Here is a 15413-nt window from a genome sequence, read left to right as displayed (position 1 = left end):
TCTTTTGATTATCAGAGCATATTACATTGTGGTGGTGCCCTTGAAGAAAACTAAAAGTGGCCAATTCCAAAATTTATACAATAGTCCGGAAGAAATGGATTTAGAAGAGGTAAGTGAGGATTTGCCATGAAAAAGTCCTAAGAGATTTCATCTTGTTTCATTTTTTGAACTTGTAATTTCCTTAGTAGATCCTGGGAATGCTGTAGATGTTATATACCGTATCTTCACTGGGGGAGGGGGGGAGTATTTGACAATGAACCCTACAGAGAGCCTTCTAATTAACAAATTAGAGCCTTGGTGGCGCAGCAGACTAAAGCGCTGTTAAGTATCACCAGCTGCCTGCAATTACTGCAAGTTCAAATCTCACCAGGCTCAAGGTTGACTTCCATCCTTTCGAGGTAGGTAAAATGAGGATCCGGATTGTGGGGGCAATAAGCTGAAGAACACCGCTTGGGGGGGCCGAAAGCCCTACTAAGCAGGTATATACAAAAGTATAAAGGCTATTGCTTAATGCATTGTAAGCCGCCCTGAGTTTCCGGAGAAGGGCGGCATATAAATCGAATCAATCAATCAATCAATCAATCAATCAATCAATCCATGGTGAGCTAGGTGGCATAACTGATATTGGAACTGTAATGGGTTCAAAAGTTATCATCTAAGTCAGGGGTCTCCAACTTTGGCAACTTTAAGATTTGTGGATGTCCACTTGGCTGGCTAAAGAATTCTGGGAGTTGAAGTCCACAAAGTTGCCAAGGTTGAGGACCTCTGGTCTAAGTTACATTTACAAATATAAGATGACAGAAGCAGTCATCTAAAATTAAACAAATCACTGCAGTTCAATGAATCATGCTGCCATTAAGTGAATCCAGTTTTCCTCATTGACTTTACTTGTCAGAAGCTGGCTGAGAAGGTCGCAAATGATGGTCACATGACCCCCCGGGACACTGCAGCCATTATAAATACATACATGTTGCCAAGCACCCAAATTTTGATCTGGTGATCTTGGAGATGCTGCAGTGATTGTAAACGCAAGGTTTGGTTGTCAGTTGTCTTTTTCAGTGCTTGTTGTAAGTTTGAATGGTTGCTAAATGAATAGTCATAATTCAAGGACTGCTTTTATTTATTTATGTTAATACTTAACCATCTTGGCTCAGCTAGATATCCGCCTTTTCCTTTTCCAGCTAATTCAGCAGATCTCAAGGCTGCAACGGCGAAGCCTCCGCCATTCCCGTCAGCTGGATCCCCACAAAGCGTACATCACAGCCCGTTTCCACATCCTGCCCCCTTTCTTCCTCCTTGGGGATATGAAACGCTACGACAACTTCGAAAATAAAGCCCTGGAGGCCGGACAGAAATATGTCATTTTCGTTTTGGCCGTTCTGCAGACCAATGAAGCTGTGAGTTCCTTTTGCGTCTCCCTACTAATTCTTAGGGCCCCTTTAAGAACCTGAGTGGGTTAACATCAATCTCCTTTCAGTGGAGATCAGAAACAAACAAGCTTCATGTTGTGATGGGTCCTCTTCTGTGTTTTTATCACTTTTGTCTGAATGATATTAATTTACCGTGCTCCGAATAAAAACAGCCAAAAAATATTTTGAGGAGCAGTGGAAAGCGATAAGATGGTATGATTTCTTACAATGAATATCTTACAAAGCATTAAAAGTCAATATCCATAAAGCCCAAACGTAGAAAAGTAATAAGCAGCATAAAGTACAAAAATAAAAAATGACGTGCATCGAAATTTCTCCAACACTGCAATAATAGAGCAAGAGCATAAAAGGCTAAATTAAATTTGAAGGCAGCTGTCCTACCTACTAAGATCACACCACCCATTCGGGCAGGTCAATTAAAAATGTAGAAACTGTATTTACTCCAGCAGGCTGAATTTATTTAACGTTAACCTTGTGGTTTGGGGTTTTTTTTTTCCTTTTTGCTTAGCACTTTACACAGGCCTAGCGGTTTTGTCTAATTATATGCAATCTCAGAAACGAGTCAGTTTAATAACCAGCAAGGATGTGCAAAACTTACCATTTCAGGGGTGAACTGGCCCCAGGAAATGCTTGCTATATCTGAAATGAATCCAGAACCTCTTGAAAAAGTCCTGGTTCAGAGGATTTCCTTTGGGAAACTCATAAATTGCACTGGGAGAATTGATTCTGGAGAATTTTGGAACCTTTCCTTCCCCAATCACTGAATTTTGCACATCTCAACTAGCTAACTTAAATCAGTTACAGGTAGTCCTCGACGTACAATCACAGTTGAGCCCAAAATTCATGTTGCTAAATGAAACATTTGTTAAGTGAGTTTGCCCAATTTTACAACCTTTCTTGTCATAGTTATTAAGTGAATCACTGTAGTTGTTAAATTAGTCAAACTGTTGTTAAGTGAATCCGGGTTCCCCCTTGACTCTTGCTCTTCAGAAGGTCGTAAAAGGGGATAACATGACGTCGGAACACTGCAACCGTCATAAATATGAGTCAATTACCAAGCATCTAAATTTCAATCACATGACCATTGAGATGCTACAATGGTCGTAAGAGTGAAAACTGGTCCTAAGTCATTTTTTTCAGTGCTGTTGTAACTTTGAACGGTCACTAAATGAACTGTTGTAAGTCAAGGATACTTGCACTCTATATCTCAGCTACAATGCCAGATTACAGTTTTTGATGTGGGTTTTCACTCACGTTTGCTGATCTGAGTCAGAACTGTCGGTTTCACGTCTTTGTTTCTACCCCTTAACTACCTTTCCCCAATGAGAAGACAAAGGGAAATCCTCCTTTACAGCAGTGATGGGAACTATGGCCCTTTTATGACTTGTGGACTTCAACTCCCAGAATTCCTGAGCCATCTATGCTCAGGAATTCATTAATAGAACTTCCGGCTGTACTTCTGGTGCTATCGGAAGCGAGGACCGCAAACTCCACAGCCCCATTCTGAACTCCCCTCATCGGAGGGCTCCAATCAGAGCCGTAGCCATGCTGGAGGGGTGGTGAAGTAAAGGGGGACCACCTGGCAGGTCGAGGAGAGCTGCATCTCTCCTCCCTGACTAGGAAAGCCTCCTCATCTGAAGATGAGGAGCAGCGGCAGCAAAAATGGCTGCCATGAAGCTGGGGACAGTCTGAACACCTAAGACAGTGCAGGAGTGGAGAAAGTGAATGGTGTAAGAAATCCAAGGGGAAAGCATATTTAGAACTATTTGTCGAAGGGCGAACAAGCACTTGGAAAAAATACCGGAGGATTTAAGAAAAAAAAATAATAATTTTTTAAAATAAATAGAAATTTGGATTCTCAAAGTTAAAAGACGTGGTATTAAGAGGATTTTCTAAAAATGCTGGAATTATAGTCTCAAATTCTTCTTTATTAATATTGCTTACTTACTGGATTAACAATTTAAAATAATTGAAACCAGACTTGTCAACAACATTACAGAGAGGCTGAAGCAGACTGAAGCGAGAGCGCCATCTGCTGATGAAAGGGGAGCTATGCAAACTTGAAAATAATCATTTAAAAAGACTGAAAATATGTGCTGGACATGTATCTACTCTAAAACCACTAGAGATTTGAATATCAAATAAGAACTTCAGTTAAGAGACTCCTGAATATTACTGAATATATTAAAGTGACTTGAAGAGGCGTGGATAATCCTCTATTGTATTCAAATTGATTGGACTGATTATTGATAAGACACTTAAAATTGTGATTTGAAAGTTTGTTTTGAATCAATGATTCCTGGACAACTGGCCAGAGACCTATTAAATACAGACATAATGCAAGACGGAAATGAGGGGAAGCTAAACGAAGTGGAACAGTTTCAAAGCATCAAGGAAATAATTGACCATATAGACCAGTGATGGCTAACCTTTTTTTCCTCGGGTGCCAAAAGCACGCGTTCCCACACCCATAATGCAATTCCCCCAGTGCACCCCGCTCCCCTGCACATACACGCGCAACCCCCTGCACTGCCCCCCCTCTGCGCATGCATGTGCGACTGCTCCCTCGCCCCCTCATGCCTGCATGTGTGACCCCACCCCGCACCCCATTTTGGGCCTAGCAGGCCTTCCTGAAGCCTCCAGAGTCTGGAAACGACTCGTTTCCATACTTCTGGTACATGTGGTAGGTCCGTTTTTTGCCCTCCCCAGGCTCCTGAGGCTTTCCTGGAGACTCTGAGAGGGAGAAAATGGCCTCCCTCGGCCCTCTGGAGGCCCTCCGGAGGCCGGAAACGGCCCATTTCCGGTACTTCCGGGAGGCCTATTTTTCGCCCTCTCACTGCCTCCGCACAAGCCCTGTACTTATCTGGCATCCAAAACGGACCGTGTGGAGACTTCTGGCATGGGCGGCATGGGCGGGGCCAGCCAAAAATCAGCTGGCCGGCTGCGCGGTGGAGCTGACCTAGGGTGAAGGCTTACGTGCCCGCAGAGATGGCTCTGCGTGCCGCCTGTCGCACGCATGCCATAGGTTCGCCATCATGGGTATAGTCCATGGGAAATATATAAGGGATAATGGGCAAAGACCAGGATAACGAAGAAAGAATGGAGCCATCAGAACGAATGGAGGGGAAAGCAGAACTGAGAAACCAGCAAGAAGAAGACAACAAGGAGGAAATATTACTAAAATTAATAGTGATTAAGGGACTAAAGCAGGAGGAAAATATTGTAAAAGACTTTAAAAAGGGAATGGGAGAAGCAGGAAGAGAACTGGGGAAAAGAGATGGGGCTTGAAACAAATAGTTCTGAAACTAGACATTGGGAAAGGGTAGAGAGGGGAGAAAAAGTTAAATTGCATAGTCAGAATATAGAAGATTTAAAAGAAGAATATGGGCGGCAAGCCAAAAAGAAAATAAGATCAAAAGTTCGGATTCAGGTAAGAGGTGACGGATAAAGCGGGGGGGATTAGAATTAGAATTATATAGGTTGGATAATTATTTTATATATAATGTAATAAATATTAGGATAATATTTTAATATAAACAGATATGAAAAGTGAGATAGGGGAATAAGAACTAAGCAACAAATGGAAAATTAGATTTTGAATGACGGTATTATTAAACTTGCATAAAAATATGACTAGCAGTGAAATACTAGAATTAAACAGTGGCTGATTAGATAATGAAAGAATATATTTTAATGTAAACATGTGTATTAACAGTAGAATTATATGGATTGAAGGATTGGAAAGAACATGAGTATATGTACTTTAAATGTATAAATGATTGTGATTGGTACTAGAAGTATATCCTGAGACATTGAATAATGAAAGAATGAAGGATGAAATTTTGATATAAATTGATGTGAAGAGCTAATTAAGGGAAATATGAATTAAAAAAACACGTCTTTGAATATTATAGCTATATGGGAAAGAAAAAAGTTAAGAGAGATAGAAATAAGGGGAATAATTGTGTGTGTGTGTATATACACACGTGTGTACACACATGTGTAAAAGATACATGTAAACATTATAAAATAATGTTTACACATATCTTTATACTTGTAAAATAAAATAATGAAAATGAAATGTAATAATTAGTAGTAATAATATTATGTTTATTTGTATTGAGATGTATGATACCCAGGTATCACACCATTCACCCATTGATATATATAAACGGTATAAAATAAAAAAAATGGGGAAAAAAAAGAATTCATTCATAAAGGGGCCATAGTTTCTCACCTCTGCTTTACACGCTTGTTGTCCTTGATTTCTGTTTCAGGTGTACGCTGCCAGTCCCTTCTCTGATCCCATCCAGATGGACAGCTCTGATCCCCAGCCCAAGATTGAAGGAGAGGAGGGGCTGATCTGGGTGATTGGACCAGTTTTAGCTGTAGTCTTTATTATCTGCATTGTTATTGCAATCCTCCTGTACAAGAAGTAAGTGGGAGTGTTCATTTCTTTGGTTTGAGAGGATCCTCTTCCATGGGCAGGGCTATTCCTTTTTTCTTTTTAAAGCAGATTTTTTTCCCTTGAAGGACTGTGTCTCCTTGGGCAAAATAATCTAACCCCGAGACCCAATTTGGTTAAGTGGTTAAGGTACAGGCCAATCACCAGGAGACAGTGAGTTCTAGTTCAGCCTTAGCCATGAAAGCCAGTTGGGTGACTTTGGGCCAAGCACCAGGATATGTTGAGTTATATTCCCGCCTTAGACATCAAAGCCATCTGGGTGTCTTTGGCCAGGTCCCTCTCTCAGTCCAGCCCACCTCACAGGGTTGTTGTTGTTGGGGGAATAGGAGGAAGAAGGCATATTCGGTATGTCTGCCACCTTAAGTTATTTATAAAAATAATAAATGGGGATATATAAATATATATAAACCCTTACTTTAAACTCAGACATTTCCAACCTGGTGTGCTCCAGACATGATAGCTAAAGGAGGGGGAGGGGGGAAGAAGGAGAGAGTCTAACCCCAAATGTCTGGAAGACATCTAGTGGAGGACAACTGATGTCGACCAGAAATATACCTAGGAGGCTGAACTTCCAAAAGTGATCATCAGCTTTGAACTGGGAAGGTTCCTGAGCTATTAGAAGGCTTAAGGATAACTGAGAATCTCCCAGCTACTATCTCATATTATCTTTTTTTTTTCCCCTCACTCTCTTTTTGTGCGTCCCTGGACAGCAAGCCAGACAGGTAAGAGGGTTTTTTTTTTTTTTTCTGTTTTAAATGCTTACTGTCTCTTTTGATGCAGTTGAAAATCAGGAATACCTCTGAAAACTGGAGAAAATAAAGTGGAAGAGACAAGCCCTTTTAGCTTACTGGCCTATCGCCGGCAGTACAACTACAAACCAATTTTAATTCTGAAATAGACAGAGGACAATTAAAGATAAATAAAGATAATTGCCAGAAGGAGGGCTGAGGCAACTGACAGCACTCCTTGAATCTGTACTACCGAGCTTAACCTCCTGGCTTCCAAATTTGATTCATTTTATGCCTCTATTATGGTGTTAAATTGAGGACTAATTGTACTGAAAAGACTTAATTTTCTGGTGCTCAGCACAGTTCTTAGTTTTAATATATCATTCCCCCTGCTACTGGACGTTCAATGATTATTCATTCAAAAAAGGTCACAAGTATTTATTTGTCTAAAGTCGAGCATCGTTTGCCCGATTAAACACTGCAGATTCCAGCTGTGTGCGATAGTTGTTGGGACTTGATCCCCCTTCTCTTGACCCATCGGCTTCTTTCCTGCCTCCTCCTGTTTTCTCCCTCCAGCAAACGCAAAGACTCCGAGCCCCGGATCAAGTGCTTACTGAATAACGCTGAGATCACCCCTCATCACCCCAAAGACCCCGTGGAGATGAGGCGCATCAACTTCCAGACGCCAGGTAACCAGCTTCATGCCACCCTCCCTCTTTTCCTGGACGGCTGCATGCTTCTGACACCACTTCATGCCCTGGCGAAGTTCTGTTCGCAAAGACACACGCATGTGTAATTGTATATCCGGTGAGATATCGGTGGTATAATTCAGTTTCTAGACGACGTGCTCTTCACGTAAACCAACCGACTAACAAGCAAAATCTCAGTCCATTTTATTTAGGACGTGCTTGAAAAAATCTGAAATAGCTGGATGAGGCTTTTGGTGGGTAAATGGACCACCATAATTCTTCATTATTTTCTTTGTGCTGAATAAATTAGACTAGGTGGTGAAATTTGCACAATCTTTTGTGACGTTGCTCAGTGGAATAGAGAGAATTTGATTGGTAGAATAGAGAGAATTTACCTTTGCTTAGCAGAGAAGGAGCTTAGGTGATTAACTAATACAATGCCCGTTTCAATTGATTTAAAATGGTGGCCCTCTTAAAAAGCGTTTAACTCATTTTTAACACAAGTAGTCTTTTTTTAAAAAAAAATAAAACAAAACCTGCAGCTGGAAAGGATTTTATAAGAAGCTTTCTTACTTGCACATTGTTATGTGAACGAGGAAAAAGGGGGAATGCTTCTTATAATATTTTTTTCACCACAGGTAGTCCTCGATTTACGACCACAGTTGAATCCAAAATTTCTGTTGCTAAGCAAGGCAGTATTTAAGTGAGTTTTTCTCCCATTTTACAGCCTTTTTTTTTTTTCTTTGCTACAGTTGTTAAGGGAATCGCTGTAGTTGTTAAGGAAATCATATGGTCATTAAGTGAATCCGGTGTCTCCCATGGACTTTGCTTTCCAGAAGCCAGCTGGGAAGGTCACAAATGGTGATCATGTGACCCCGGGATGCTGCAACTGTCCCACATACATGCCGTGGCCGAGTACCCGAATTTTGATCATGTGACCATGGGGACACTGCAACTGTGTGCAAAACAGTCAAAAGTCATTTTTTTCTGTGCCAGCGTAACTTCAAATGGTCACTAAATGAATGGTTGTAAGTCGAGGACGATCTGTATAACATTTCACGAAACTGCTGTGGACACCATGGGAGAAGCAGCTTTTCCACTTTTGCATTGATGGAAGAGGAACTGCTTCTTTGCACATCTGCATAAAATAAATGTGATGTCCAGGATATTCCACACAAACAGCTGGTCGCAAGTAGTAGTGTGTGGACTGGTGACTTGGAAGAAGATGGGCAGTGTAGTTCCAGGCACAAATAGTTTAGGGCAGGGACTACTAGGGGAAAAAGAGGAAGATCCTAATATGCCAAGAGACAGCTGTGACTGGATTGGACTGGTGGGATAGGCTCCCCTGGATTCCATTGAAGGAAGGAGGGCAGGGAAACCAGCCTACGCAGTTGCCATTTTGGCTGAAACTGCAAATAACCCAAGTGTTCTCATCTCATTTTTGGAGCACAGTGTTTGGTTCTGGTTTCAAAACAAAGCTGCCTCCTGTTTTGGGACCATGCCTTCACTCCCCCTTTGCAAAGGAAGCGTTTCCTCCCTTCCTCCCTCGCTCTCTCCCTTTTTTCTGTTTCATTCCTTCTTCCCTCCTTCCCACTTTCTTCTGTCTATATATCCTTCCTTCCTTTGTTCCTTCCTTGTATCTTTCTTTTTCTTCCTCCCTCCCTCTCTCCCTCCCTCCCTTTCTTCTGTTTCATTCCTTCTTCCATCCCTCCCTCTTTCTTCTATCTATATATCCTTCCTTTCTTTGTTCCTTCCTGCCTTGTATTTTTTCCTTCCCTCCTTCCTTCCTTCCTTCCTTCCCTCCCTCCCTCCCTCCTTCCTTCCTTCCTTCCTTCCTTCCCTCCTTCCTTCCTTCCTTCCTTCCTTCCCTCCCTCCCTCCCTCCCTCCTTCCTTCCTTCCTTCCTTCCTTCCTTCCTTCCTTCCCTCCCTCCCTCCTTCCTTCCTCACAAGTGGAAATTCAAGCCAAGGCAATGTTAGAGGTTTATGGTTAGATGATAAAGCACAACACGGCATAACCACAGTCAGCAAAGCCGTCGTACCACTGCAATCCAGGTATCACCAGATCTTTTCCCAGAGCCTGGCATTCTTTCCCAAACTGCTTCTTTTGACTCCTGGCAGCCTGACACAGCAGCTCATCCAGCTTGTGCCCAACGAAGCTGCAAACAATCCCTTTGTTTTGCTTTTCCACTCCCCAGCATGACGTCAAAAAGTCGGAGCTCCTTTGTCCTTCAAGACCGTAAACGCTGCAAGAGCATCTCTTTTGCAGCTGATCTATCCCTCTCTGAGGGAAAGTTATTCCACAGCCACTGGTTGCAAAACGGTGCCTTCCTGAATACCCCCCCTGCCAGTGTAAAATAGAGCCTCTGGGGTTTCACACTTAACTTTCTCTTCTTTCTCTTTTTTCCCCTCCCTTCCCTGCCCCTTCTATTTTTTTAATGGACATTTCTAGATTAGGAACTGAAATCTAGGCAAAAGGATGTTGGTCTGGGGCTACCATGGAAGATGATTAATTTTTGGTTTTGGCTATCCAGAGTGAGAGGCGAAATGCAAGAGCTCAGCTGTAGGTTTATTCATTTGTATTGTTTTTGGGACTTTGGATGGCAAACAAATATTCACAGGTATGTAAGCAGAGTTTGCCTAAAACTCAGGTGCCAGGAGGGAGGTAAAAGTGTCTCTCTTTCTGTGGCAGAACTTAAAGCCCAGTGCCCAAATACCTGGAGACGAAGCACCATAAGTTCATGTTTGCAAAGGAGAATTCCACTTTCTTTACAGCAGGATTAGAATAATCATGAGTAAAGAATAACATTATTTTAATATTTCAAAAATATCATTTGGGTGACTACATCTTTTTTAATCTGAACTAAATATCATTTAATAAATTTGGTACAAAGCAAACTGGGACTCAGTTTGTGAGCAGATGCTTTTTTGCTGCCGCAAATCTTATAACTGGACCTTAAACCCAAATGCTTAAAACTCCTAATTTTATCTCTTTGGGTGGGGTCTTCTGAAGATTGTTAAGTGGCAGTTGCTGTGGTCTAGTTATCATCCATGGCACCTCCTTGATCAAGGTGCTCAATTATCTCCAAACTATTTTATCTCCCTTTCTTTGCTTTATCCCTTTTATCCCCTCTCTGGAGGTGGAGAGAAACCATTCAAAATTTTCAGTATGGTTCAGGAAAATTGAACACATTTTTGCCAATATATTCTTGATTAGTTGAATCTGGGGGGAAATTAGTTCTGTATTTTTTCCTGAGAGCCTATCTGGCTAGGTGAAAGGGAGGCATAGGTAATCCTTGACTTACGACCACAATTGGCACCAGAATTTCCATAGGCTACGATCCCAAATCCTTCATCTCTACTCACACCGACACCAAATAGCGCCAGTTCAATTGGAGCAACACAAAAATAAACTCGTGAGCATGGCGGTCACGCTACCACCACCCCCGTCATGCTCACGAGTTCATCAAAGCCTGGCACTCCACAAGCAAGTCCATCAACAGACACAGTGATCTAAAACCAGCCTACGAATCCCCCAGAATCCAAATCAACCTCAGCCAACCAGAGACGGCACCAACCCTCAACCGACCCACACAAGCCCCCCCACCCCACCAGCAGTTCACCTCCCAGTGACCCTCACCTGACATGGCCTGCCCATCACAAGACCCTCACTTGACACGGCCACACCTGACCCATCACAAGACCCACTGACCACACAAAGACCTTCTAAGCAGAAGAACACCGACACAGACATTCCGCAAACTCCGCTGAAGATGTTTCCTATCCCGGTAACGAAATCCTCAGAAACCAACCCACAAGCTCAGAGAAAGAACCTTCACCCTTGCCCTACGCCCGAGCTACAGATATTTGCCACTATGGCAGATTTTCCATTGCTACGCAGAGTGGTTGTTAAGTGAGTCGCACCTGATTTTACAATCTTTTGTTTTTGCCACAGTTGTTAAATGAATCATTGTAGTTGTTAAGGGGTCCTGTCTTTCCCCCATCAACTTTGCTTGTCAGACGCTGGCTGGGAAGGCCATAAACGGTGATGACATGACCCTGGGATTCTGCAACCGTTATAAATACATGCCGGTTGCCAAGTGTCGAAATTTTGATCACATAACCGCAGGGGTGCTGCAACGATCTTAATTGCAAGAACCAGTAGTAAGTCACTTTTTTCAATCCCGTTGTAACTTCAGACGGTTGCAAAATGAAGTGTTGTAAGTCAAGAACTACCTGTATGTATCCTCTCTCTCTCTCCTTCTCTCTGTTTAGAAAAATAGCCCAGCTTTGTTAAAAAAAAAAGCCACCCACCTGTGTAGCACAAACTTTAAGCTCTGAATTTTGCAGTCCAAATTTCAAGGCTGGAGGAAAAAAAGAAGCGATGCAGAGGTTTGGAAGGAAGCCTGTGTTGCTAGGGGGGCAGTTTTTGATTGTGGTTGTTACACACAATGTCCAGATGAGCAGTCCCGAACACTACCTTTAAAGGTGTGTTAAGGATTTTTGTTTGTTTTTGATTTGGGCGAGAAGATTGAAGCAAGTCAAAAGGAATTCACAGATGTTAACTCTGTCAGTTTTATTTTAATCATATTGATTCGTTTGTTTTATATTCTGAATTGCTTTAGCCATCTTGGACGCTAATGCAGAGAGAGAGTCAGGCTTTAGCAAAAAATAAGAATAAAGGAAGCAGCAGGAATTTTCATAACAAAGCAGAATGACTGCACAATAAAGGTCTTTTGGAGTCTTAAGAGGTAGGATAAATCTACAAACTTTGGACTAACAGCGAGAAGACAAGTTTTTATTTTATTTATTTTAAATTAGGAAAAGTAGTAACATCTTGCATGACTCTTAAAAACTGGTCCCAAGCATCATATGTAAAGGACTTTTACAGTACAATCCTATATGTATCGATTGAAATTCCATTGAATTAATTGGAGCATATCCTCTTCCAAATGAAAATGGTGTTGCAACTTAGTGCTAATTCTGGAGCACAATAGAATCCACCATTTTTATTTGTATGTTTCATTTACGTGTCTTCCAATTGTTTTTGATGTTTTCAGTAAATATTTGCATAACCTTTCTATTGGCTTTGTCTTTGTTTTCAGTTATTCTGTGAGAGTCTGGGTTTTTTTTTTTTAACATGCATAGTTCTCACTTGCATACATATGTGGTATACTGTGTATATATACATATATTTCTGTCTGTATTTGTGCATAATATTCATATATGAAAATAAGGATACTCCATCAGCTTCTCTGTCTCAGAATGTGGGCACAAAGCGTACCTTTCTAAAGCAAATCTATCTTAAAAGTATATATATATAAAAAAACACCTCAGCACATTCTGACTGTTGTGGGGGAGATAGGCGAGAAGGATGGGGAAATTGCCTTCCAAGGTTGTTTGCTCAATGTCTCTCTATTTTAATAACCAGATATAAATACAAACATCCTCATGTTTATTAAAAAGACCTGATACCATTGCGCTAGGAATGCATCAAGCACATAAAACATCAGCCTCGAAGAAAACAAGGAAAAAAACATTTCCCGCATGCCGTCCTATTCCCAGAAAAAAAGGAAAAAAGAAAAAAAAGATCCTTTCATTTCCTCTTATATTTTGTGTTGCCTTTTTTTGTTACTGTTGTTGGTTTTGGTTTTTTTTTTTTTCTTGGTTGAGTAGCATTTCTTTTATACAAGTGTATATATATTTTTTTGTTTTTCTTTTTGTTTTACTGTTTTCTGCAGATTCTGGCCTCAGCAGTCCTCTCAGTGACCCTGAGCTTGACCTTGAAAGTTAGTTCCTGTGTGTTTTCGTTCCTCTCTGTTTCATTGGTTGTATATTCCTTTTCCATCCACCCCCTGAAAAATTTGGCTTATCTTCTGTTGCTGTTCCTGCCCTGGCATTTTTGTTTTTTCCTCTCTCTTTCTTTCCTTCTCCGCGCCTGTTTCTTCTGCCATTCCCTGTCTGCGTCTTGCGCCATTTGTTTTGTCTAATTGTGCTTCCAGTTTTACAGTTTTCAAGCCAAAAGGCCTTTTGCAAAACAACCAGAGCCAGATTTGTGTCTGAATCTTGGTGTGTGCTTATATATGTCTATTAAAATGCTATTAAGTCCGGGCTCATAGAGGAACATCGATAGAATAATGCTTTCTTTTTATAAAGAAGTTCAGGGCTGGAAGTACTAGGAAATTCTGCCTTCATCTTTTATCAGCATGCCAGATTTAGATTTTGGAAGCCACACCTACTTGGTAGCCTTCCCTTCCTTACTTATTTCATACACATTGGTTATGTTTACACAACACTCTTTACCAGGACTGTTAAAGGTAGTAGTGGCATTCATACAACACTGTAAAACTTGTCTAATGTTAATTTTGGTTAGGTTTTGTTTTGTTTTGGGAGGGGTGTGGGGGGGGGTTTAGCAAGTTGTGCAAAGCTAACCTGTTTATGAAGTGTTTTTTATCAGGGCAACCTGTTCTACCCAAATATGGGACGGAACATACTGCTTCCAGGAAGGGTATGGCTAGCTGACGAGAGCTAAATAGCTTGAAATAGATCTATACTAATCTCCCTTTATTTCTTTGTCGGTAAATATAAAATTTAGCCTGTTTATGGTTCTACGTATTCTGCAAAGCCAGCAAACAAGTTAGATCAAAACTCAGCTAGAAGGATTAATGTATGATAATGCCGCCCTTCATAGATACCTTCACCTGGAAAAGAAAAGAAAAATAACGATAGACTTAGTTTTATTTCTCTGAATTTGTATTGGCCTGTAGGGATTTCCACTGATGAAAAAAGCCAGAGGCATGGATTAGATACAGTGTAAAGATAGGCAGATGGGTTCTGGAGAATTATGATGCCAGTTTGTTGCATGTGCCTTGCAGTTTAGTCTTGGAGCATGGAGATAGGTAGCTCTAAACATTCGATTTCTATTCACAAAATTTTCACAATCACCATGTTGGCCAATGAGGAATTCTGGGAGTTGGAGTCACCCCAACCTTCTGAACTTAGAATCAGGAGCAAAGTTCAGTCATCAAAGGGTTGCCACTTAGAAGTCTTTGGTGCTCTCTCTGAGCTTGGTGGTTTTCTTGCAGACAGTTCATTACCCAAACTAGGTAACATCATCAGTACTAAGGGAGTAGAGTTTGTGGAGAGGAGGAGGATTGTGGGCTCCTTGGTTCTCTCTGAGCTTGGTGGTTTTCTTGCAGACATTTCATTACCCAAACGATCACAGTGCTAGAAGGGAGTGGAGTTTGCAGAGAGGAGGAGGGTGAGGACTGTGGGGTCCTTGGTGCTTTCTGAGCTGAGTTGTTTTCTTGCAAATGTTTCGTTACCCAAACTAGGTAACATCATCAGTGCACACAATTATTTTGTAGTGTTGTTGTGATCTTCACAAGTGAGAGCCCAGATCTCCAGCCATGTGGTCTATTCAGGATCTGACAGGCAACAGGAGTTCTTGAGATGAGTTGAGAATGCCTACCCTGAAAAAGAGACCCTGGCCCATCCATCACTGGGGTGGGGTGTAAACGATGGAAAATAGGTTATAACAACAAAGCCAGGAGGTTGTCAGGATTGGTACCGCTATCAAACACACAATGGGGGTACCTTTCTCACTTTGCAACAGACAAAACCAACATTGGCAGATACTTAAGATGCTTTGTGGTTTTTGCAAGTTTGCAAAAATAATGGAAATGGTACAGAGATTTCTCTGTGCGCTCCTGGGGTTTTATCTATAGGATGCCCAAAAATAAGGATGTCGGAAGATCTTATGCTCCCTAGGCAGTGATGGAATTAGAGGAAACAGGCTGGGAGAGAGGCCTTTTCTGCTCATGCATTATTCTGCCTAAAAGTAATATCGGCCTCTTTGTACATAAACATGTTTTTTAAAAGAATTTTTCCAAACAGAAGACTCATATCAAGAGAGGCTTTTATCAGGGAAAAGAAATAGAACAATATTTGTTCTATTTCACTTTGCTAGGAAGGCTTTGCAAGAAATTGCTTTCTTGCGCAGCATTGTATTTGATATTTCTCTGATATATTAGGGACCTGATTTGTATATTATCCATCATGGGAGAGAAAATTTTACTTATAAATAAGTAAAAACAACTGAAC

The 15413-nt window shown here is 41.3% G+C and overlaps 1 protein-coding gene across 15 annotated transcripts in view; it reads left to right on the top strand.

Annotated features, from left to right (window-relative positions):
• PTPRS (protein tyrosine phosphatase receptor type S) overlaps window positions 1-15413 on the top strand; it is a 332155-nt gene that overhangs the window by 272849 nt on the left and 43893 nt on the right. For 12 of the 15 annotated variants that reach the window (XM_087871720.1, XM_087871557.1, XM_087871358.1 and 9 more), the window contains 6 exons: window positions 16-109; window positions 1182-1397; window positions 5708-5865; window positions 6606-6617; window positions 7200-7312; window positions 13052-13099. In XM_087871720.1, the coding sequence (XP_087727846.1) occupies window positions 16-109; window positions 1182-1397; window positions 5708-5865; window positions 6606-6617; window positions 7200-7312; window positions 13052-13099 (641 nt within the window). The remainder of the gene's footprint in view (window positions 1-15; window positions 110-1181; window positions 1398-5707; window positions 5866-6605; window positions 6618-7199; window positions 7313-13051; window positions 13100-15413) is intronic. The other 3 variants (XM_087871781.1, XM_087871615.1, XM_087871582.1) reach the window with 1 other exon arrangement.

Source organism: Pantherophis guttatus, chromosome 1 (assembly GCF_059756535.1).
Source record: "Pantherophis guttatus breed Tessera chromosome 1, ASM5975653v1, whole genome shotgun sequence".
NCBI classification, from domain to species: domain Eukaryota; kingdom Metazoa; phylum Chordata; class Lepidosauria; order Squamata; family Colubridae; genus Pantherophis; species Pantherophis guttatus.
The sequence above is the reverse complement of the archived record's forward strand: the minus strand, read 5'-3'. Positions and strand labels throughout refer to the sequence as shown.